Raw genomic sequence first — 25,524 nt, 5'->3', positions numbered from 1 at the left:
CTTCGCCAGGAAGAAAGGAACGGCCCAGATAATGAGTCAGCTCCATCTTCTGAGAGAAGAAGACCGTCCTCTATCCTCCATGACCACTCTGTCAGCCATGAATACGATTTACGCCACGGGAGCCTTTCTCTGATGGACAACCCCCCCCCCCCCCTCCCCCATCTCCTCTTCTCCTCTTCTCCTCTCACACTCACCACATTCTCCAGTACCCAAAGCCTGCTTCTTCTTCTCTTTCTCTCTTTTACAGGCTCAGGCAAGGAGATGCTCCCAAAGCATTGCAAATTGATTATGGCTCTGAACATTTATTACATGACAGCAGGGGGTCTGGACAGGAGGTGGGGATGTGGAGTGTCCTGGGGAGAAGAAGGCAGCCCATCCTCTCAGCCATCATCATCGTCATAGACCATCACTGAGTGATCATATTCACAAGAGATATCGAACTGCACAGGCATCCAGGGGGAGGTCTGTTTGCCAGGTAGGGCTCTCACAAAACAGATTGCATTTTGAAAATGGAGCTCTTAACTGATTTGGGAAAATCAAAATCAGCAGGGATCATTTCCCTCTTTATGAAAATGTAATATTGTGATTTTTCTTTGATGACAAAATGTATGACAATTAAATGTTGTTTAACATCCAACATTCATCCAGTGAACAATAACAATTTTTACATTTTATTCTTATTTATTATTATTTTTTAATTATTTTCTGCCCACCAATCATTAATCATGTAATGAATCATTGTCATGATTGCCTCAAGTGTTAGCTTAGCACAGTAGTAACCCTATATATTGTCATATTATTGTTTCTATGAGGACACCTATCATGTGCCAGGGCTGTCAGCTGGGGTAAGCTGACATAAGTGGAACATTAATGACCCACAGCAGCAGAAATTAGTCAATGACGCCGTCATTTAATGTCCCTTCAGCAGCCTGACAAACAAGAGTCAGCCTCTCCCTCTTAATAAACTCACATACATGCATATACCACACACGCCACACTGAAATACATACACACACACACACACACACACACACACACACACACCCTGTGTCTGTCTCTCTGTCTGTCTGTCTGTCACCACCCCTGCCATCTCCGTGCCAGTAAAGGCCCACCAGAGAGTGAAACACATTTTCTCGGGCCTCCATTATCCTGCATTGTAATCCAGGCCACAGCACCTTCCAGCAGCACAAAGGGAGTGTGAGCGGCGGGAGCCCGTCCTCAGCGCCGGTCCTCAGCGCCTGTCCCCAGCGCCCCTACACAAAGCCTCCTGCCACTGGGTTATGATTAGAATGTCAGTTTGGCCCGAGGAGAGTGGCGGGAACGCTGTGGGACGCGAGGCACAGACCCACGCCAAGCCTCGGCCTCCCCCATGCCTCGCATAATAGAGTGTCGCTGAAAAGAGGCCCACAATGAAAACCTACAAAAAAAAAACTATTCACCCGGAGCCTGAGAATACAGGTCCCCTCCGCTGTCTGTCCCTTCTCCTCCTTCTGTTCCGTCTCCACCTTGGGAGCCCCAAAAGATGCTGAGGTCTGCAAGTGTTTCACATAGCTTTGTAAAGGAGAGCACAGGGGGACAGGGAAGGGGGGGGGGGAGTCCAGAGGGAACAGCTCCGTCAAAAGATGGCACAGCCCAGACACAGGCCAAGATGCTAGCCTCGGTCAGCTAATAGCCAGCATCAGCAGAAAAACAAAAGGCACTGGACAATTATTAGTTTTAAAGGCCGGCTGGAGTGAAAGGGGAAGTCCAAATGAAGTCATTATACATTGACGGAGGAGCAGAGGGTCAGGCGAGGTTCAGCTGCTGACGAATACCCTGGGCTGGAATAATTAACCAGGAAGAGCTATTAATCTTGACCAATGCCAAAGCCTGAAACAGAGGAAGTTAACCAATCATTAATGGTCACATCCACTCCCCGGGCCCAGCATACAGCTGTGTGAACATCCTGGGACTCCAGGGGGAACTCCAGTCTGGCCATGATGGAGTAAAGAGAGTCTCTATTATGTCCTTTTAACAGTCCTGTTACTTGGTGGTCGACTGACTATGACAATTAAAATGTTTTATTTTATTTTAACCGAAATTCTAAAATAGTTCCCTGTCACTTCTTCCCACAAGTTCTAAAGCAGACGTTGTTATTTGTGATCACAAACCCAAGTTGATGAAACCAAGTTGATGACTTTGTAAAGATAAACACATTGTTTGGGTTCCAGCAAATGTGACAGTTAATGGGCAGAAAAATAAGCTTGGCCAAGGTGTTTGGGTGTTGCCCTGGATAGTGAAGTCTAAAAAGCAAATAAAACATGATAAGAATCTGAGCACAATCAGCATAAGGGACTCTAAAACAACCGTTGAAATAGAAACAAATGTGATTTTGCAACAAAAGCAATTTGTTCCTCCCTCTAAAAGTATTTTGGCTATTATAACAGGCTTATTCATTCCCTCTTGACCTGTCCTTTACATATTTGAACGATCCTACCAAAACAAGGATACTAAGGACAACCCAAGAGTTAGTGAGTTAGAAATGTGCTGGAAGTTATAATAACCTCTTATGGCTGTCTGTCTCTCAGACTTCCCACTGCACATAACCACTGGTGGGAACACTGGTCCCACGATGTGTGTGACTAGACAGCGTGTGTGACGGGTCAATGTGTCAGTGTGTGTGTGACTGTGGCATGGCGTCGGGAGGGCTGTTTTGAATGTGAAAGGGTTACCCACCTCTGCTAGGCAGCCCCAGCAAGCCGTCTACTCAAAGTGGCACTGGCAGCCGTGCTGCATGGAACCAATGCAGGGGAAAGAGAGTGAAGAGAGAGGGGTGGGGGGGGGCGGGGGAGCGGGGGGGCGGGGGGTGGAGGTCCTGGGAGTGGGGCAGGGGGCCATGGGGGGGCTGGGTACAGTATGTGGCAAACCCCTGGCACTCACGCCAGCTTAGTTTTCCACGCCGTTCACTCTCCTAACGCTCTGCCCCCCTTACCCCTGCCCTCCTCCCTGCGCTGCTTTGTGTGCCCGCATAATCCCACCGTAAAGAAGGCTACGCAGGTGGTCCCATCCCACATCCCACCAGCCTCACTCCCCTCTCCTCTCCTCCCCTCTGCCCACTGCTGTGTCTCTCTCTACCCCTGCCTGCCTCTCTCTCTCTCTCTCTCTCTCTCTCTCTCTCTCTCTCTCTCTTAGTCCCAATTCCCGGCTTGGAGACACAAAGAGACACTTCGCTGGCAGAGATAAACCCATTTAAGACACACAGAGGGGGAACGTGACACTCCCCGCTTTTCTCTCTCTCTCTCTCTCTGGGACCGTGCTGGGCTTCAAGCACCATTAGCAACTAGGTGGTGTGTGTGTGTGTGTGTGTGTGTGTGTGTGTGTGTGTGTGTGTGTGTGTGTTCAAAGGGTTCCACCCAGGCAACCACAGCTCACCAGTGAACCTGGTCCCAGGAGACTCTAAGTGCGGTGTGGGGTGTGGGCCGAGGGGCAAGGGGTGTGGGGCTAAGGATGTGGGGCTAGGGGTGTGGGGCTAGGAGTGTGGGGCCATGGGTGCGGGGCTAGGAGTGTGGGGCCATGGGTGCGGGGCTAGGGGTGTGGGGCTCGCGGTGTGGGGCTAGGGGTGTGGGGCCATGAGTGCGGGTCTAGGGGTGTGGGGCTAGGGGTGCGGGGCTAGGGGTGTGGGACAAGGGGGGAAGGGTTAGGTGTGTGAGGCGAGTGCTAGGGGTTGGGGCAAAGGGCTTGAGGGAGTTATGGATCTATAGCAAAGATAGGAGGTCCAATGTTACCCCAGGATACCTTCTCATGCCTGTGCTCACTGTTCTGTACTGTACTGTACTGTTCTCACTGTGATTACAAAACAATTACTAACATATAATGTCAATATAATTCTGTCACACAACAGTTAGTACCCAGGTATAGGTGTAACTTAAAGAGACACTACACAATGTGTTGTAATTATCATCAGCGCCATACCAGAGACTACATACAGAAAACAGAGATTTTTCTACTAACCCCCCCCAAAAAAGTGTATATGTTTATATCTATAACAACTAAAATGTCCAACTAGGAGAAGTATGTTTGCTGCTCTTTATATCTTTTTGGAAACAGAATTTAGAAAATCATCGTTTTCACATTTATAGGTATGGTATCGCTGCTGCAGATAATGAATATAAATGTGTGTGAATTGTACCTTTCATGTAAAGTGGGACGACATGTTTAGGTACACAACCAGTAGGCGCTCACATCAGGGTTAGGGCAATGATCTCACTGGCCTGACATCATTGTTATTCCCCCTCCCCCCTGCCTCCTCTACCAAATCAGAGATGGAAAATTGTCTGGTATTCCCCACAGTCTGCCCAATCAGGACATCAAAGCCATGGTGCAAGGCAGGGACAAAATGGAAGCCATTATGGGTAATGACTGTATGATGCCCCCTACAAACAGGACCTGTCTGTTGCCTGAGCTGTTCTGTTAGTGTCAGGGCGTCCGCCTCTGATGGGTTCAGACGCTGAGAGAGAGAGAGAGAGAGAGAGAGGGGGGGGGGGGGGGGGGGGGGAGAGAAAGAGCGATGATGGGAGGGGAGCCCGCCGCCTGCATTCAATCTTTTTTTTAATGTTTCCTGAGAGAGAGGGAGGAGGTGAGGAGAAGAGAAAGAGAGAGAGGGGGGTGTGTGTGGGGGGGGGGGGGGGGAGTACCCCAGGCTACATGTGATGAAAGGAACTCTTTCTCTCCAGCAGGATCCACAGGCATTCTTCAGGCTCACTTGAGCAGAACCACGCACCCCCCCACCCCCCCACCCCCCCCAGTACACTCCCATCACAATAAAATTCAGAAATGCCCCCACCCTGTCCTGACTTTATCACGCACCTGAAGGTCTGCTGTACGGTTACACGAGCCACCCCCCCCCCCTGCCTGTCTGTCATCATGCACCTATGGTTACAAGGTCTACCGCACACACATAAACATACAGAGAAACACACACACTGTTGCAAACACACACACACACACACACACACACAGAAAGTCAAACACACACACACACACACACACACATGGAAAGTCAAACACACGCCTCCTGCCAAGAGGATCCTGGATCCTGTCTTGGATCCTGTCTGTGTGTGGTGTGTGTGTGTGTGTGTGTGTGTGTGTGTGTGTGTGTGTGTGTGTGTGTGTGTGTGTGTGTGTGTGTAGGGGGGGGGGGGGGGGGGGTCTGTGGAGGAGTGTGCCGCTCCTCTCCGCTACCAGAGCAAGACCTCAGTCTTAACCCTCTCCTTGCCTGATCCCTTTCACACCAGGGATCTGTCACATAAAACCAATGTATAAATCATGTATAAATTACATTTATACATACATGACGTCTTTCAACTGTTTCCCGCTCCATTTTCATTGATGTCAGTAATTGCTATTGAATGTAATGTATTGTGTAATATGCAGTGTTACAGCGTATACTGTATGAACTGTGCCTGCTGTACTTAGATCCTCTATCATCTGGTTCTACATGCTGCTCTGGTGCCCAGAGGAGTCCAGGCTAGTGGAGCCTTTAGACAGGTCTCAGTCCAGGCTAGTGGAGCCTTTAGACAGGTCTCAGTCCAGCCTTTAGACAGGTCTCAGTCCAGCCTTTAGCCAGGTCTCAGTCCAGCCGTGGGAGGAGCAGAACCGAGGTCATGGCTGTGGGGGCTTCAACCAGGTTTCCACCCCTACCACGCAACAAATCTGTCCCTCCCACCAACGGGTGCCGACGGATTCTTTCCTGTGGCCCTGTCCTTCTATTACCCTGATCAAGGCCAGCATAGAGAGACCGGGAGCCAGAGGTCTGGAATCTTTTCACACGTCCAGGAGACATAAAGAGAAAACAAACCTTGGGCCCTATCTGTGAAATCTATACCTCCGAGTGACGTCACCTCTCTGCGCTGCTCCGAGCTGCGCTGCGCTGTCTGACTGCGATGACCACCTGTTCTGTTTTACCCTGCAGCCTTATCGGGGGGGGGGGGGGGCCAGTCCCTTTGTCATAAGCTTGACATTCTTTACGTCTATTACAAGGGGGGGGGGGGGGGGGTAGAAACTTAAGCTTTTACCAATTTCTCTCTCGGTGTGGTATAGGGGGATCCTATACACTCCTTTCAGCACTGCTAATGTGTCTTTCTTCCCTCTGTCTTCCTGGCCTAAAGAGAAACACACAAGGAAACGCTATCTCGTTAGGGGTTTTCTATACGTCCTACGGTTTCAGGCGGCACTGGCGTATATATCTCGAGAATCGCAGTAGCCGAAGAGATATTCAAGCAGGAACTACATAGGGGAAGGCCGCTGAGTTCTGACAAAAGCTCGAATTTACAGGGTTCCCTTTTGTGTGAGCCATCGAAATAACACTGTGGAGTGGTGACATTTATTGAGGAGGTTCTGCCGTTTTAACTGGACAGCCTGAGAGGGGGGTCCTCATAACCTGTAGATTACTATGGACATCTATAAAGAGGAAGGAGAGAAGCGTATTCTTTTACTGAGCTGCACGGCTACGTTTTTTTTTACTGCTGAGAGGCGTTGAGGCTGAGGAGGAGGTGGTGATGACGCCTCTTTTATCTGCACTTGGGTTGTTGCAGACAATGCTTCGGGCGCGTATACTGCAGGAATGTCTATACAGTAGACATTGGGCCCTCTGGGCAAGTTATGAGTCTGTGTGTGTGTGTGTGTGTGTGTGTGTGTGTGTGTGTGTGTGTGTGTGTGTGTGTGTGTGTGTGTGGTTGAGGGGGTGGAGGGGGGTATCTGTATGTGTGTCTGTCTGTCTGTCTGTCTTTTTGTCTGTGTCTCTGTGTGCGTCCATTTCCCTAAATTAAATGTGGGAAAACTACCCTGAGAGCACCGTCTTTTGTCTCCTTTGTTTATGTGCGACACACTATTTCATCCCCTGACAAGCAACAGGCGACAGCAGACGAGACGAATCCAGTCCGTTTTATTGCTGAGAATCCATACATTAATCACTTCTGATTAGTTTCATGCATGCATAGCCGTTGCACAGCCAATGAAACCACGTAATTACAAAGAGACTAGCGAAACACATGAATCTGCATACCATAGACCACCAGTCACTTCCCTCTGCGTCTGAATCCAACCGCCATGGCTTTCATTGGCCACTGTCACATCAAACTGTCACTCTCCGTCACACTGTCCGGATAAATAGACTCTGACTATTATTAATACAGCCCTGCTGAAAAAACTCACACATCACCAGGGCTCCATATAAAATATGTTAATCAAATCGGGGTCTGCGGGGCCTCAAAGAAGCTTTAACACAAATTGAATATCACTGATGGCTTCTGAGGAGGGGCCGGACTCAAAGGGGAGGCCCTAACCCTGTTAGTCACACGGGCCACAGCTCAATGACGCTGCATATTTCCAGTCACTGTCGATTACTCTGACACCGTCTGTAGAGGGGTTGCAGTGGATCAATCGGCGTCGGTCGGGTTCTGCGCAACACATGTGGGGAAAAGGGTGTACGTGGGGTTTCTCTTCCGCTCATTACAAGTTGTTTCGATTCCCAGGCTGCATGTCAAGTACAAACTCAAGTTGGCTGATTCAATCTGTCACCGCAGGATGCTACAGGCTAATCGTGCTAACGCTTTCAGGCGTGTTTTTTAGTGGCGCAAAGGAAAATAGACATACCTGACATTTCATCACATTGCCACACACGATCATGAGCTAATGAATCCTCTGGTGTTACACTTGTCAAAATGAGCTAAAAAAAGAACAATGTTGACTATACTTGGTGAAACACCCCGGGTCCCGGGTCCCTGTGAAAGAACGCTTTTGGAACCCTTTTGGAAGGCTTCTACAGTGCAATGTAGTATGTATGTAGGCGTATATTTGAGGGTTACTTTAGTGGACAATGACCATCCTGAGGAAGAGTGCTATCTGCCTTGGATGTGGAATGTCCAGGTCTGCCACTGTAGCTTCCACAGGGGACTCATTACATAAGGCATATATTGGGGCGCTTAGGTGGTGTAGCGGACTAAGCGTTGACCATGTAACCGCAGGGTTCCGGCCGCGGACATATCCTGCATGTCATCCCTTCTCTCTCTCTCTCACCCATACTTCCTGTCAAATCTCTAATATCTCTATCACAATAAAAAATTAAATATGAGTGGGACTGCCTGACTATAAAAATAAATAAATAAGGCATATATTGAAGAGGAGGAACATTCAACATACACCTGAACTCCTTTCCTTCCTCCTTTCCACATGAATGAACCGACAGTAAGCAGGGGTTGAGTGGAGGAGTGTGTGAGACTAGGTCTCACCAGTGATACATAATAGGTGAGGGTCTTTAAACTCTGAACAATACACCATTTTCTGTGAAGGTAAGAGAGAAAAAAGAGATAAGATCAACTTTATTGTTCACGAAGGGAAATTAATAATGAATTAGACCTTTTAAAGTGCTGCTGCTCACACATCCATATAAACAAAGAAGCAAAGAAAAGACAAGTTGGGTCTCACTGACAACTATAGAGGGGTAAAAGGCCACCAGGGGGCATTGTCCAATCTAGAGGTGAAAGAAGTCTGAAACCTAATCACGTAACTGATTGACATAGATTTGCATTCCATGAGCTCCAATAACCAACACATTCCAACATTAAGACTTCCGTTGTCCTTTTCGTAACTTCAAAATAAAAGCTTGAGTTAAGAGACAAATAGAAAGTGATGGGATCACAATATATTTCTTATTTTTGCAGAAATAAGAACAAATTACCAGACAGAGAGAATATAGAATATTAGCCATGCCTATTATATTTGTATAAACTAGAAATATTTTTGGATTATATCAACTCATCTACTGCAACACTTCTAGAATGTGGATCAGATGAGTTTGAGGCAAACGGAATGTCTTACCAAATGTCTCCAGGATTTGACTGCAGTAAAACCACTCACAGTGCTCTCTGGACTGCATAAGGCATAACAAACCTATAATGAACTGTACACCAATACATTATTTCAACTCATCTTTAGAACCAATATAATCGTCAGCACTTCTAGAATCAAGATCAGGTGAGTTTGCAGTGTTTTACCAAATATTGTTAGATAGCATTTTACTACGGCCAACCAGCTTACCCTTACCCTGAACCCTGGGTAGCTAGGTGCCACACTGCCGTAGCCACACTGCCGGTAAACAATCAAGCTTGGGCGTTAGCTTTGAGAGGTAACAGAAGTGTTCAGGTCTCAGGCAGAGTTATTAGTCACAAGGGTGTCAAAACGGTTACCTCATCAATATCATTGGTGAAACAATGTAATTATTTGTATCCAGACGCTCTTCCTGTTCTTAGTCTCTAGTGATAGGATGTAGGATGATGTGTGTGTTCAGTGATGTATGAATGTGTGTGTGTGTGTGTGTGTGTGTGTGTGTGTATGTGTGTGCAGGTGCGTGTGTGTGGGATGGGGGGGAGAACAAGCCTCAAAAGGGAACCAGTCCGGCTCTTCAAGGCCAGTTGGTGATGTCATGGGAACCACCACTGGGTTGCTGGGTAAGAAGAGACAGTCTGGAAGTAAACATGAAAACAGGAAGAATTGTTGTTGGTAAAACATATTGCATGTCATCGGAGGGGGTCTGTGTGTGTGTGTGTGTGTGAGAGAGTGTGTTCAGTGATGTAGGATTGTGTGTGTTGCTCCTACAGGGAGAAGACTCTACATATGTTTTGGGCTGCTGTGTGTTCTGAAAGTCATTCTCAATTCTCAATCTCTCTAGGCCAAGCCCGTGAGCATTAGTATTAGTAAAGTGAAGAACAGTGACACTACAGTTAAGTAAATGTCACAAACTAGTTACTCTTACCTAATTATGTATTTAGGCATACTGTTAATACTGTAAGTGCAACAAGAGGAGAAAAAACACTGGACAAGGTATACACCAACATCAAACGTGCTTACAAGGCTAGTCCGCTAGCTCATCTAGGCATGTCTGACCATGTGTCAATCCTCCTGATCCCAGCATACATTACCATGGGGAAAAGTGCTCCCATCACCACTAAGACTGTCAGAACCTGGCCAGAAGGGTCCGCTCCACTGCAGATCTGCCTAAATGACACCCCATGGCAGGAATATGAGCATGAGGACCTGGAACAGTACACGTCGTCGGTTCTGAACCACATAGTGAACTGCACCAACTCAGTCACCGTGGACAAACGGGTCCGGGTCTACCCAAACACGAAGCCATGGATGACTGGGAAGGTCCAAAAACTGATCAACGAGAGGGACAACGCCTTCTTCGCAGGGAAGAGCACACCGCTGTACAGCACCACCAGGGCTAACCTAAAGCGCGGAATCAAAGCAGCCAAGGCAGACCACAGAGAGAAGATTGAGGAATGCTTCCTGAGCAACGACTCCAGGCGGATGTGGCAGGGGGTTCAGCACATGACAAACTTCAGAGCCAACAGGCTCACAGCCGCAGAGGACGACCCCCTGCTGGCGGGAAAGCTGAACACCTTCTACGCCCGGTTCGACGAGGGGCGAACGGAAGTAACCACAACACAAACACCACTCTCTCCAGCTCTCAGCAGCCTCACCCTCACAGAGCATGAAGTGAGACGCGTGCTGAAGGCGGTGGACCCCAGGAAAGCCTCGGGGCTGGATGGCGTCCTGGGACGGGTGCTGAGGGACTGCGCCGACCAGCTGGCCGGGGTTTTCACCAACATCTTTAACCAGTCCCTGTCCCAGGCCACCATCCCACCCTGCCTGAAAACCTCAACTATCATCCCAGTCCCGAAGAAAAGCACGGTGAGCTGCCTAAATGACTACCGCCCGGTGGCACTCACACCAATCATCATGAAGTGCTTCGAGAAACTAGTCCGGGCCCACATACTCACACGCCTCCCGCCCAACCTGGATCCATACCAGTTCGCCTACAGAGCCCACAGGTCCACAGAGGACGCCATCGCGACGACTCTCCACGCCACTCTATCCCACCTGGAGAGGGGAAACAGCTACGCGAGACTGCTCTTTGTGGACTTCAGCTCCGCCTTCAACACCATCCTTCCAGACAGGCTAGTGACCAAACTACTAGACCTGGGTCTATCACACTCTATATGTGCATGGATCAAGGACTTCCTGACCGACCGCCCCCAGAGGGTGCGGGTGGGCCCCCACACCTCCACAGCCCTCAGACTCAGCACTGGGTCCCCCCAGGGCTGCGTGCTAAGCCCCATCCTCTACAACCTCTACACCTACGACTTCACCCCCGTCCACCCCAGCAACTCCATCGTAAAGTTTGCAGACGACACCACCGTGGTGGGATGCATCTCGGGGGGGGACGAGGCGGCGTACAGGGATGAGGTAGAGCAACTGAGCAAGCTGTGCAAGGTTAACAACCTGCTGCTGAACAAGTCAAAGGCCCAGGAAATCATCGTAGACTTCAGGAGGAAAAAGTCAGAGATCCAGCCCCTGCTCATCGACGGAGAGAGCGTGGAGAGAGTCTCAACCCTCCGATTCCTGGGGATGCACATGCGGGATGACCTGACCTGGAAGGACAACACAAAAGCCACCATCAAGAAGGCACAACAGCGGCTATACATCCTGAGAGTCCTCAGGAAGGAACACAGCAAGCAGGAGATACTGGTGACCTTCTACCGCGGCGCAGTGGAGAGCATCCTCACCTACGGCATCTGCAACTGGTTCTCCAGCTGCACAACCGCGGAGAGAAATGCGCTACAGAGAGTCGTGAGAACAGCACAGAAGATCACCGGCGCCCCCCTCCCCTCTCTGGAAGAGCTGTACAACACACGCTGTCTCAGGAAGGCCTCCAAGATCTCCAGGGACCCAACCCACCCTGGGTACGAACACTTTACCCGGCTGCCCTCGAAAAGGCGGTTCAGGACCTTGGCTGCAAGGACAAACAGACTGAAGGACAGCTTCTACCACAGGGCCGTCCAGGCCCTGAACACAGCAAAGACCTAGGTTCTGGGCCCTGGACAGTCTGGACGGATTGATGGCAGCTGCTGGACTGAAAAAATCAGGTGTAGTGCTGAGGCACAAATATGTACATTTCAAGCCTGCAAACTGCGACACTTTAAATAAATGTGCAATAACACTATTGTGCAATATGACAACCCTAGTCGTCTATCTGTACAGTATAGTATAGTGGATAGTGTACATAGCCTTTATTTATGTAAACCAGCTCCTTCCCTTCTTGTGATTTTTAAAAAAGTGTTTTTTTTCTTTCCTAACACCAGGGGAGCCACCCCTCCTAAATTTCGTTGTTTGGTACCTGTACTGTAGCAATGACAATAAAGACCATTCATTCATTCATTCATTCATTCATTCATTCAAGTGGAATATTTCCTAGTTGATGATCTTCTATGATAAATAGTTTGCTGACACTCATTAACCAAGGATCGTATCTTCCATGATACATTATTGTTGGCCATATGCGTCAATGCTTATGTCCTCTCTGAGCTGCTAACATCATGGGGGCTAAACTGTTAAAACAAGCAAATCACATCAGGCCACACAACAACAGTCCATCTGAAACCTGTTGCTTATCTTTTATGAGTTCTGAGTTCTGCAACCCACTCAAGGAAGTTACTAAAAGCTCCTTGAAAAATCCCATTGAACTGAATTCCCAAAGAAACAAGGGTTTACATAGCATAAACACAAATGACAAGCCCCCCCTTTTACATTGGTCACATTCATGATGCAAACGGGGGTTAAGATAACAGCGTCCGGTGGGAGTGTGTGAGGATGCACTCACAAAGTTACACGGCTGGGTGAGGTGGGAAGGACTCTTTGTGAGATATGGAACACGCACACACACACACACACACACACAGACACAGACGGAGACGCAGTCTCTCTCATACACCCACACATACCCAAACAACCTTGCAAACATCACACACACACACACACACACACACACACACACACCGCATGCATCGTGGCTTTAGCAGCTCGTCACACCAGGGCCCTATCTGCGGTGGCCAGCTCTGCTCGAGCTTTGCACCAGCTCCTGCCACCGGCTGCAAGGGGAAAGAGGATTAGAGAGAGTGGTCCACAGGAGCTGTGGCGGTCTTAGGCTGGTTTTGCGTGGACGGCGTGAGAGGGAGGTGGGATAATGCCATTTCATGTCTCTCTGTTTCAGAGCATAGGCTCTTGGCCCTGGCATGATGCAATGTTTCTCTATCGTGACGGAGAGAAATTCAGAGGAACCGAACGCCCGAAATACTATGTATGAGGCCCAGGCTTTGAGAGAAAAATTGCCCAAGGCTGATATTTTTGTGGGCGACTGAGGTATAATGTATCCCCGGCCTAAAGTATTTAAATGTGAGCCTTTTCATGGAGGTGCGGTGTTTACGGACACATATGTATGTAGTTAGTAGAAAGGTCTCCCTCTAACCTGTATAAGTCTCATTTGGTAACAAGCTTTCTTTGAGTCACATGCGACCACCTGCACGCACGCACGCACGCACACACACACACACACACACACACACACACACCATATCCCTCTTCATCACATCCTGTGTGTGTGTGTGTGTGTGTGTGTGTGTGTGTGTGTGTGTGTGTGTGGTAACACTGTTTTCCATTACATCATCATCGCTATCATCATCTATTATAACAGGAGTTGCAGGGATGTTGTTTTACTAAGCCCAAACGCAGTGCTAACTCCATCCCATCTGTGATAGCACAGCAGTGGACATCCGTTGTGTTTTGATGTGTTTAATAGTCTCAGAAAGCGGTTCTCTTTCCCTGTCTTAAAGGGCTGAACACCATCACACTGGGCCAATTAAAAGCAGGAAAATAAAAAAAACGCCACGCGAGGGCAGTTCATAGATCACTCCGGAGCTTGGCGGTGGTGGCGTGTGAATTTCGGGCCCTCCTAGAAGCTTCACAAGTCTCTCATTCTGACATGTGGGTGGATATCCATGCTCTCGCACCTGCTGAGGGTTTTATATCTCACAGAGAAGCTTATATCCGCTGTGGTTCAGCTCAAAGCCTTGAAACATGGAACCAGACACAACAGAGTCCGGCACTCTGGGACCAGAGGGGAATACTGGGGAACTATAGAATAATAACATCCTGTCATCTGAGCATGGAAGCACAGCCGGATTCACACACTGAGCTGTACAGTATACACAATTAGTAATGACTGTGTGTCCGACATTACACCCTATTCAGACGTAGCGCACTCGACTGGGAATTGAGTAGCTTTTGAGACACGTACCAAAAAAGTGCTTGAATACTCAAAAGCAGATTCGTTTTTGTTAGTGCCTCAATTCACCTTCCCATTACAACGTCTTCATTATTAGACGTGGTTGGGTAGTGGGAACTTGTTTTGCTCAGTCTATTTTGTTTGTTGTTATGCCCTAAAATGCATCCCTCCTCCCCCTCCATCACCATTAGAATCACCAAGTGCACCAGGACAGGTCCCACAAAGGCACCATGTGACAGGGTCATCACAGTCACGCTGAAAGGCCCTCTGACATGCCAACATTCTGACTGACGGGTAGTACGGCTGCCATGCCCTTCTTCTCACCCTCGACTTCCTCAATAACGTGTTTACTCACTAGGACGTTAGGCTAGGAGGACATGACAAACGGCCACTTCTAAAGGCCTCTGGGGTAGAAAAGGAACAAGCAACAAGCATCACAAGACCACCTTTGCCTGAATCTCTTCTTTTTTGGGGGGTGGGGAGGGTGGCTCGGCTGGTGAGAACCTTGACGTCCAGCGCTGCTGATTTACATAGCCGTCTCAGACTTCAAACGGGGTGGCTGACGTTTGAATAGGCCGACGGTGCAACCCTCTGTGTGTGTCATTGTTGTCCCGCGGGTGTGCTGGGGTGGTAGCGGGAGGCGGGCAGTGGCACAGACACATAGCGCTGGTGTTGTGTAGAGAGCTGGTTCCTGTTTACTTGTAACCCCCGACAGGTTTCCATGGGAGCCGGTGGGGAGAGAGAGAGGTGATGCCATTGAGAGTTAGCTGGATGTCAGCCAGTCAGCAAGAAATGAGATGATACAACTTTGATATGAGTAACACTCTATGACGAGCATTGCGGTGGGTTATTTGGCTGAGATAAAAGTCTTATAAAAGTTTACTATTTCACCCCCCCCCGTTTAAGTGTCTACAGTCATTTTGATACATGACTCTCGTGAAGAAATCAAAGCGTTTTGGCCAGGTTTTAATATGTCATGGCGAAAAAGTTAAATTCAGTAGGGAGCTGAAGGAGAAGCCCTTCAGCTCTGACAGCGAGCACCTGTCTATGTGTGTTTGGTCAAGGTTGTGTGTGTGTGTGTGTGTGTGTGTGTGTGTGTGTGTGTGTGTTTGGCCTGGATTCTGGGTGTGCTAAGTTTGCATACATGTTACTGAGTGTGTGTGCAATAGGCAATAGGATCCAGTTCACAGAGATGCAGCACTTCCTGCCCCCCCCCCCCCCCCCCGCCCCCATGCTATCCTATCCCTCAATCCATTCCTCCCTCCTCTTCCCGCCCGCCTGCCTACCCTACCCTACCCTACCCTGGCCTGCTCTGTGAGTGCTGCCCGGCCTGTCAGGCCCCGTTTCCAGGCCCGGGCCCAAGCAGTGAGAGGCAGTCAGTCAGGCAGCAGGGAGGGAGGGTGGAGGGTTGACGCGTGTGTCAGAGAGGCGCTCTCCCACATTCCCCCGGCGGCTGGCAGCAGGCCGGGGCTGCGGAGGGGGGTTCGCCTCTTTCTCACGACCTCTCAGGTTCCTGCGCTCATCTGGGAGCTATTCATTTCCTGCCAGAAAACAGCCTTCCCCTGCAACTGCAGGAGGGGCGGCGAGGGAGAGAGAGAGAGGGGTGGTGGAAGGGAGGGAGGGAGGGAGGGGGGGCTTGGCTTCGAAATGAGTCCAGGGCTTGGTACAGCAAGCCCTGGGCTTAAATCATAAAGCTCTCACTTGTCTGGGCTGCAATCAAAGACAGCCCTAGTGACGGGCCAGAGAGAGAGAGAGAGAGGGGGATGAGGAGAGGAGGGGGAGAGAGAGAAAGAGAGGGAGGGGGTAGAAAGAGAGAGAGAGAGAGAGAGAGAGAAGGAAAGAGAGGGGGAGGGAGAGAGAGAGAGAGAGAAAGAGAGGGGGAGAGAGAGAGAAGGAGAGGGAAAGAAAAAGAAGGAGCAGTAAAGAGAGAGAGAGAGAGAGAGAGAGAGAGAGAGAGAGAGAGAGAGAGAGATCACACCATATGGTAGCACTTAGGAGCCAAGGAGGAAGCAGAGAGGCTTTTTTTTCCCACTCTCCCCTCCTCTTTGCATGCGCGCGGAGTGTGGGAAAAGTTAATGGACACGCATGGCAGCTAACCCCCTGGTCGTGTTGTGACATGTGTGCGGTCACTCCGGCAGCGCGGCCACTGCGCTCGGTAATCGGAGAGGCTCGTAAAGCTGTTCTCTTGGAGTGGGGGGTTGTTGCTGATGATGATGATTTGGGGAGGAGGAAGGGGGAAGCGAAAGGGCGGGCGGGGGGGGAGCAGCTGGGTGTCGTCTGGGTCGCACCACGTGCCTCCCAGACGTCCTGCATCCAGCTGTGGCTCTGGGCCGCGACAGGAAACGAAACGTTGTTGGGAACGCTGTGGGAATGTTGTGGGAATGTTGCATGTGTGTGTGTGTGTGTGGGGTGGGGCTCACGGGGCCTTTGGCTCACTGGGGCTGACTGTTATACCGAGTGGTAGGCCTACCCCTGAACCCCAAACCCCCCCCCCCCCCTCCCGGTTTAGGGTTAGCCTCACCCCTTCGGACCCTCTGGCCGTGGCTGTCCTCAGTGGCTCCCTCCACACATGGCTTCAATCTGGGAGCCCTGGCCCCTGTAAAAAGGTGTGATGGAAATTTAAAATGATGGCACTTATCCACACTTTGTGCCTCTTAGCAGATTGGTAATTACAAACACCTGCAATGACCCCCCCTTCAAAGAATGGCCACACTCGAATAGCTGGAGGGCCCGGCACACACCTGGGCAGAACGCTACCACATGGCCATGCCAGTGGTTAGCATGTCCTCCCCCTGTCACCATGAACCATGATCAAGGCTTCTCTCTGATCTGGGAGGCAAACGAGCTTTCTGCACCCTCTGCCCAATAGATCTGTGTGCCGCTGACCAAGGTAGGAGAAATATCAATATGTCCACCACCACATTGCATCTCTCTCTCTCTCTCTCTCTCTCTCTCTCTCTCTCTCTCTCTCTCTCTCTCTCTCTCTCTCTCTATCTCTCTCTCTCTCTCTCTCTCTCTCTCTCTCTCTGTCTCGTTGAGATGCTAGAGAAACCAAAAAAACGGCTTAGCTTCTCCACCACCAACCTTGACCTTGATTGATTGATTGATTGAGATGTTTATTTCAAATATGTGAAAGCAAGATACAGCAACAATAATTAATATAACGGAAAACGAACAAACAAAATAATAGAATTACAATACAAAGCATAAAGCACAAGCACATTTAACTTGTTTTATTCAAAAAGGAGTGAGAAGAAGAACAAACGTATTTAATCCTACCCTTTCTCCATAAAGATGCTTCCTGTTCAAATGCTTGAATTAATACAATCTCGTAATATATACAAATACTGCGTACCCAAAAGTCAAATATCGTATTTACATACTTAATTGCATAAAAAAAGGAAATAAAGAATAAATATTAGGAACTCAAATGATAAATTATAATAAATAAACAATAACCCCTACACCAAACACCTCTTTGATTATCAACCCCACCATCATCCCTGTACATTATGAAGACCATGTCTTTATACCTTATTTTAAACTGGATTATGTTTGGACAACCTTTGCGGGATATGTAAGAAAGCCCCATGTACAGTAAGACCCACGTATAGTTATAATGTGTGAACAGCCAACAGTTGAACTGACTTCATATCACAGATGAACACATGAAGTGTTGCTTGAAACTTCTCATTTAGAAGTTCACCGTTTGATTAACAGACATGAGCCACACCATGGAGAAATTAACTCTCTCTCTCTCTCTCTCTCTCTCTCTCTCTCTCTCTCTCACCAAGTACACAACTGTATTGTTTCCTTTCAACACTGATAAAATAGAAGATAGGTCTCTCAATTGGTGTCATCCAAATCAGTTTCTAACAAATATAGGCCTAACAGCAAGCTGATGATTGCAGTCGACTCCATGAATATTGATCAGAGCCCTCCCAATCAGATTGCAGTACCCTGCTGCATTGCTAGATGGCGCACGCGATCTCTAAACTCCTTAAACAAGCACCCTCTCCACTCAATGCCGTGACTGAAATCTGATGTTTTATCTTAACAGGCGCATTTTGGTTTGAACTGTTGCCTACATTTAAATACATTTGGCACACTGACAAAGAACAGTTTCTTCACTCTATGGTAAGGGATAATGCCACAACGTTGCGACGCTCACTCATTAATATGAAGTGCCTATAGACCTAAGGCTGCTGGTAAGTTATTGTTATCATTAGGCTAATATGAAGCAGCAGTAGCAGCATAGGCAATAGCGCTAACTAAATAATGTTAAGAAAATATAAATCTGTTCTATATGACTTTGGAAACTTGGGTTAGGTGTAACATATACAGTACAAATGTGTATCAATAATATTACAACAATATTATCCGATTGGTATTTGGTTTAGGGTAATAGTTCCTCTTTATCCCAGGCATAGAGCTCAGAGAAGTTTGTCCCCTCTCCTGTCCTGTTTAATTAATTTCGCCTCTGGACTCACCTGGACTCAAGAGACACACGGGCCTACCTACCCAGGTCCAAATCACACCTGGCCTATCCAGGTCCAAATCCAGCACGTTTCTCTAGGTCGATTCAACTGGGAGCAACATGCGTTGGCTCTGCATATGACCGCGTTTTCCTTTTAACTAATTATGGTATAGGCTTACAATAACAATGAACAGTTCATGCTTTTTGTTATGGTGCTGTTACTTAGATGTTTGGCAACATGACAAACAGTTAAAAATGGCACAACAAATCCACTTTTTGGAGTTGGCAGGCGGTTGCGCGCGGAAATAATATGACCAATTGACGCTCCAAATTACTGATTTTAGAAATGATAAATGTGACGGTGACCACATAAAGAAGTTTGGGACTTTAACGGAAACATATTTGGCCTATAAGGAGATCACCAATTTGTTTTGATTAATAAGACGTTATAGGATCAAAATACTCATAAAACAGTTTACGGATTTGTGAACGGGCCAACAATTGAACCGAACAATGTTAGACATAAAGTAGACAAGCACAACCAGTTGCTTTGAAATATCTTTACACATTTATTTGTCTTCCAAAACGAAGAATTAAGACGTAAGAGCATTCAACATATCTTTGGCATCACACAGTAAAAAAAGACACCTCAAATATAAAAATGCAGTGAACAGACTTCAACAATACAAATCGCATTTCAATATGAACTTTACTCCCTTTATAGGCTATACAAATATAGTGCATAATCTTTTTCATTTAACGCATTGCAATACAAAAAAAAGATGCAAACAGAATGTTGTAACATTGAACGAAGACGAACTAAGTGTCAATATAAAGTCTTTATGAATAGGTCCATTTGCTCTACCAGGGCCGCCACACTGAGTCCGTGTTGCCTGACGGTGCGCCGGGCGACACAGCCGCCGGGACAGGCGTGCTGACTTGGTTCGCGTACACGGGGATGACGGGGCCGTTGGGCGCAAACGCTGCGTTCGGAATCAGGAAGGCAAATTGTCCGTCTGTCGCTGGTACAATCTGGAAGCCGCCGTACACTTTCGTCGCATCTGATGGCAAACTGGCCGGGGAGCCCCCTTTACAAGGCATGGGCATGACGTTCCCCTGTGGCGATGAGTTGGGGATCTGTACCATGGACTGGCCGAAGGACGGGTGGGGAGGGCCGGCGGGGATCTGGTGCTGGGTGGGGTAGTTCATGGCGTTGATCTGGGTCATGCAGCTGGCCAAGTGACCCAGAAGCCGCGTCCTGACCTCGGTGTTAACCCCTTCACAGGTGGACAGGAACCGGGTGACTTCATTCATGCACTCGCTAAATCCAGCTCTGTATTTCCCAAGAACGGTGGGATCAGTGTTCAGAGCAGCTATTGGGAGAAAGTGAGAAACAAATGTCAAATAAAGAAAGATTTCACCCACAAACACCCAGCAATAACTAAAAATATTTAGTATAATCCTCAGCAGTGCATTGTCTATTATAAGGCTAAAATTAGATATATTTCAGAGACACTTTGGAAAGCGGATGTGGGCCAAGTACATAAGACTATACCGCCTAACATGATCTAAACCGCAGACGGAAGTCTGGAAGAAATCATCCCGAGTGTTCAAACAGATTCGGTGACTTACCAGTCATCTGAGCTCTCTGGAGGTTCCGGAGATGTTTCACCGTCATCTCCAGGATGTCCGCCTTTTCAAGTTTCGAGTGTCTGGAGCTCTGTAAAAAGGAGAGACAATGTCGTTAGGATTGAGTACTGTTTTTCTTATGTGAATTGCATTAGGGCTATTATGTTTTCTAAGCCAATATACGAATAATAAACTATTAAGAAAGTTATATTAAGGAGCTGATTTATTTATAATGAGTATAACTTATAAATAACAACTTACGTCTTTTTTTAGCGCATCCAGGATGAGTGTTTTCAACTGTCCCAAGCTTTCGTTGATTCGGGCTCTTCTCCTTTTCTCCATGATCGGTTTAGATGACTGAAGAAAATATTGAAGGTAAATGATTAGAAGCCTATGGTGGTTCTTGTTTTGCGTGCATGGGATTCATGTTTGAACAACCAGCATGTGCGTAATTTTGAATGACAGAATATATATATGTCAAATAGCCAGGTACCAACCTTTCTGTGCTCGGAAGCCGTCTTGGGTTTATCAGGTGTGGTGTTCATGCTGGCTGGGGTAGCAGCCACCGGGGAAGAAGAGTTTTTTTCCATGATATCGGAAGGCATCTTGTGTCGGAAATATCCCACAAGCACAACGGCAACTCGATATTACGGTCCACTGTTAGTAGCAAAATGACTGGAAATAGTCGGCTCGTCTTCACAGGACCCTATGATGAGTTAAAATTCCAAATTCCGGAGATACAAAATCCGTTCTGGGTGGTAAGTGCACCTATGCGAGAGACAAGTGTCCCCAAAATGAGCGGCAGGCTGAATGGTGTGACTGAAATGGAGATAACCTACTGCCAGCGAAAGCTGCGTCTGTCTGACGGCACTTCGTGTTGGTCTTATTTATATCTGGGACTGCACGCGAACGGCTCGTGTGAAACTTCCCAAACTTTCTTTCCCACAGTAACTTTCTACCAATCAGCGTGAGGGACACGCGGCCCGAGGGGAGGATGGCTCGTGGTCGGCGCCCTCCCATTGGTTGTTTGGCGTTTGAGCGGGCGGCCAATGGCGCACGGCCCGGGTTTAGGGCACAACCGGGACTGCCTTCAATCATTCCGTTTACATATTAACACTTGAGCCCCTGACTACCACCCAGCAGAGAGAGTGCAAGCTGACTTGACTCGGCATGTTGATCTACAACTTTAGGGCAATACGCACCGGGAAAAACACATGATGCAAGATAGATACTGGCGGCACACAAGAAGCCTAATGTAGTGGATTTATACTTACTACACACGTGTATTATTAAATGTAGGTTATATGATCTACACACCTACGTTAAGTTCCAAATATAACACATTATGCGTTAGTGTAGTCTACCCCCAATGGCCCAATACACTTGTGTTAATAGTATGCTAATTACTGTGTAGTTAACTAGTATTAACATGTTCTGATTTTTAAAGCCCAAAAATACAAGTAAAGTAGCCTAAAGAGGGAAACTATTAGGCCTATACGTTCACCATAATATTGTCCCATTGTCGTAAGATGAACTAGAACTTGTCCGATCAAGTTAAAAAATATATAACATCAAAAAACCATCTCTGCTCTAATCTGTCAAGATTGGTACTGTATTGCTTTAATGCGCACTGCTGCTGTACACATTTTGGCATTTTGACATCTGTCGGCATGCGAGCGCTATTGTGAATGTGGAGCACGTGCCAGGATGTTTTATGAGCGCGGTGGTTGAGGTTTGGCTGCCGGGCTAGGGGTGGCGGTGGTGGTTTACATTAGAGGGAAGGTAAATAGCAGCTGCTGTTTTAAAAGCCTGGGAAAACCACGCCTACTGGAGAGCTCGATCGGGCTTATCGGAATGCGAGCCAGAGCAGAGATATTTCTGAGTGAGAGCACACGATTAGAGCGCTGCCTTGTTGCATTCGGTCGGGCTGGGGCAGCGGTTACGCATTGAGTTTCAGGTCATAATTTAATTTCCTTATCCTTATCAGACAGACAGACGCAAGCGCAAAGCTGTAAATTTAATGGTTCTAATTGCTACACACAATTAACACATAGTGTATGCCTAAAGTTCCCACGTCATTACAAAAAATAATTAATAGCAAATAATGACTAGTTTGAAGTTGAACTATAAAATAACGAGTTATTCGGAAAAGTAAATATAACTAGAGCCAACACACAATCTACAACATCCAAAGAGTTTAGAAGTCCATAAATAAAGCCTATCTGAGAATATGTTCTACCTATACATAACAATGATTGCCCCCCCGTCATATCAAATAAGCAGCCGTTAACGACAGGACGGGGGGGGGCCCCGGGGGGGCTGGTGTGTGCTCTCTCTGTCACCCCGGCCCGTACAGTGGGCTTAGTGGGCGCCTCTGGCTGTCTGATATGCGCAGCCACGGGCGTGATCTCCAGCTGCTGCAGAGAGCCCGCGACACGTGGCGCGCAAGCGACGGGGGAAGGCGCTGCTCTGGTCGGCTTGCCGCCTGCAAACTCCGGGACGTTGCTCGCGGCAGCCCGCAAGATGATGAATTTGATAGGCTCGGCAGTGAGCGCAGAATATAACACTACTACAGCTACAAACCAAACAGAAAAAGAAAAAAAACATAACGGCATTTAGAAAAAATATAAAAATATTTTACACCAAACAGAAAAAAAAACAAAAAAACATAACGGCATTTGGAAAAATTATTAAAATGTTTTACATTTAGTCAAATGTTTATGCTTCTGTTCTGAATCTAATGCATAGCCTAACCATCGTCCAGTATTCAGGAGGCCGACTATGTGCCTTAATTGCGAGTCACATGACATAGCGCAAACATACATTTAGGTCAAAACAAATGTTTACAAATAATATAATATTAGTTATAAAACATTGAAATAACATGTACAAATAATCATATTATTCTACTTTAATTACACCGTAATTCCTCACGCATCCACATCCAAACGCCTATTAGGTCCACTAGTGTGTACATCTACATCAGTAACTTTACTGTACTCTCCACTTGTGTACACCTGACTCTCTGTTTACAATGGCTGTTTTGAGTTCCAAAACAAATGTATTGATGTTAAAGAACACAATAAAGTGTAGGTTTTTGAAACCCTTTCCGCCTGGATGACTTTCTCACGCTCATGTTGCAAGAGGTCCCGGCACTGAATTGAGTCACAGAGCCCTGGGTCTGGCGGTCCCTCCCTTTTCCCGTGAGTTCAGCCACTTATCGGCTGCACCTGGCTGCTGCCAGTCCCACGAGTGTTACCTGCCGCTATGTGTCAACTCCGCTATCACAAAAAAGAGCTGTGGGAAACAGTTTGAGTCACACAACCGAAACAGATTTCTATTGTAAAGGGCTTTTGTTCAAAGACACTGGGTCATTGATGGAATCTATTTGGCCAACGATGAAATAGCCTACATTTTGTTTTGGAACATTGAATAAAAGGACAATAACTTCTCATTTGATATATCAAATGATTGTACAGTTTTTCTTTTTTGGTAATCAGACATGTCAAAGGGGGGACTTCAAAAGAGACCATAACAGCCTTCCCTCCTCCCATCCTTACCTGTGACAACCCCCCCCCCCCCCCCCCCACTCCCCTCCTACCATCACTCCATCTTTCCTTGGCTCCCTCCTCCCTCCTCTCCTCTCACCCCACCCTCTCTCCCTTTACCCCCATCTCCCCCTTTCCATTCCTCCTCTCTAGTCTCTCTCTTCCCTCTCCTTCTCTTCCTCATCCCCTGCTACTACAGTCTCTCCCCTGGTCATATCTTTATGGAGGCCTCTCGACCATGGACCTCCACACAGCAATAATGCAATCAAGAGGAGGTGATTGTGGGGCTAAAGTGCGTGTGAAAGTGGGAGATATTGCACTCACAAACAATCTGGCCCGCTATCACAGACAGCTCATGCTTAATGCGTAAGCCATTGGTGAACAGCGGAGGCGGCTGCCAACGGGCTCTGGTGGTGTTGGCACGGAGGCACAGGGAGACGGGGGTGAGGAGGTGGCCGTGCCCACGCTAGGGCTGGCTGGAGGAGAGATAGACAGACAGGCTGTATCAAGGCCAGACGAAGCTGCCAGGAAGTGGGCACTGGTCAGTGAGGATGTGTGTGTGTGCAGTCCAGTACACCCAAGTTGAGCTGCAGCCATCGTGTTAGTGTACAGTGTTTTGAGAAGTTGTGGAAAGCACAAACACGCATGAAATCCAGTTGTAGGTTTAAGTGCCAACAGCTTTAAGTGTGTGTGTGTGTGTGTGTGTGTGTGTGTGTGTGCGTGTGTGTGTGTGCGTGTGCGTGTGCGTGTGCGTGTGCGTGTGTGTGTGCGTGTGCGTGTGCGCGTGTGTGCGTGTGCGTGTCTGTGTGTGTGTGTGTGTGTGCATTGTCTTTGTATACTTGTATGTTTGTTTCTATATCAGTGTGTGTGTACTATGTTGTTATGAGTGTGTGTTCTTAGCAGGGGTGGGAGTGATCAAAGTAGGGACTGGGAGAATGGAGAGAGAGAACTGAGAGATCCTCCAAGCAGAGAGAACAGAGGGAGGAGAGAGGAGAGGAGAGGAGAGGGGGGTTTGGAGGCTCTCCAGATACAGACGCACACATCGCCCACCTTCCCTCTCACTCTGCCGTTCAGGAACACACACACACACACACACACATACACACACGCAGCAGCAGAGCAAAGAGCTAAGGGCCTGGAGGTGCATGGGAGCATGAAAAACGGTAACAAGTGATTCATAGACACACACACATGCACACACACACACACACACGCACGCACGCGTGCGCACACACAAACACAAACACACACACACACACACACACACACACACAGATCAGTGCAGGTCAACCCTCAGCCTCGCAGACATGAACTGTAGATGGGGTGCGTTTTGGCTGGGTAAGAGAGGAGTGTTTCAAGGCCCATGCGTAGGGCAGTGTTGACTGGAGCCTCTCCAAGCTGCTGCTGCTGCTGCTCTCTACTTCTGAGGCTGGGGAGATCACTGTGCCTTGAGGGGGTCTCTCCCTCCCTCCCTGCCTCCCTCCCTCCCTCCCTCCCGTTCTCTGATGCCTCTCGGTGGAGGGTTGGTATTTGCATGTGTGGGGGAGGCAGTAGCGCCGGAGGTCAGAGGTCAGGGTGAGTATAACACAGCCGTGAGAGGAAGCCGTTGGTTGGTTGGAGAGTAGGAGCTCTGGTGAGGCGGGCCGATGGCTCTGTGGATTGGGTTTGCTTGCCTGCCTGCCTGCCTGCCTGCCTGCTTAGAGCTGCCT

At 48.1% G+C, this 25,524-nt stretch overlaps 1 protein-coding gene across 1 annotated transcript; it reads right to left on the bottom strand.

Annotated features, from left to right (window-relative positions):
• Positions 1-19,499: 19,499 nt before the first annotated feature.
• On the bottom strand, positions 19,500-21,036 carry her6 (hairy-related 6; the record flags this gene model as incomplete). The annotated part of the gene is made up of 4 exons (XM_080550241.1): positions 20,765-21,036; positions 20,529-20,624; positions 20,271-20,358; positions 19,500-20,011 (listed from the first exon to the last, which is right to left on the bottom strand). The coding sequence occupies exons 1-4, from the start codon at positions 20,870-20,872 to the stop codon at positions 19,500-19,502; spliced, it is 804 nt and encodes a 267-aa protein (XP_080406367.1). The 5' UTR covers positions 20,873-21,036.
• Between the last annotated feature and the right edge of the window lie 4,488 nt (positions 21,037-25,524).

The sequence above is a fragment of the Nansenia antarctica genome (genome assembly GCF_963989245.1).
Source record: "Nansenia antarctica genome assembly, chromosome: 1".
In the NCBI taxonomy this organism is placed as follows: Eukaryota; Metazoa; Chordata; class Actinopteri; order Argentiniformes; family Microstomatidae; genus Nansenia; species Nansenia antarctica.
This window is presented reverse-complemented; position numbering and strand designations above follow the sequence as displayed.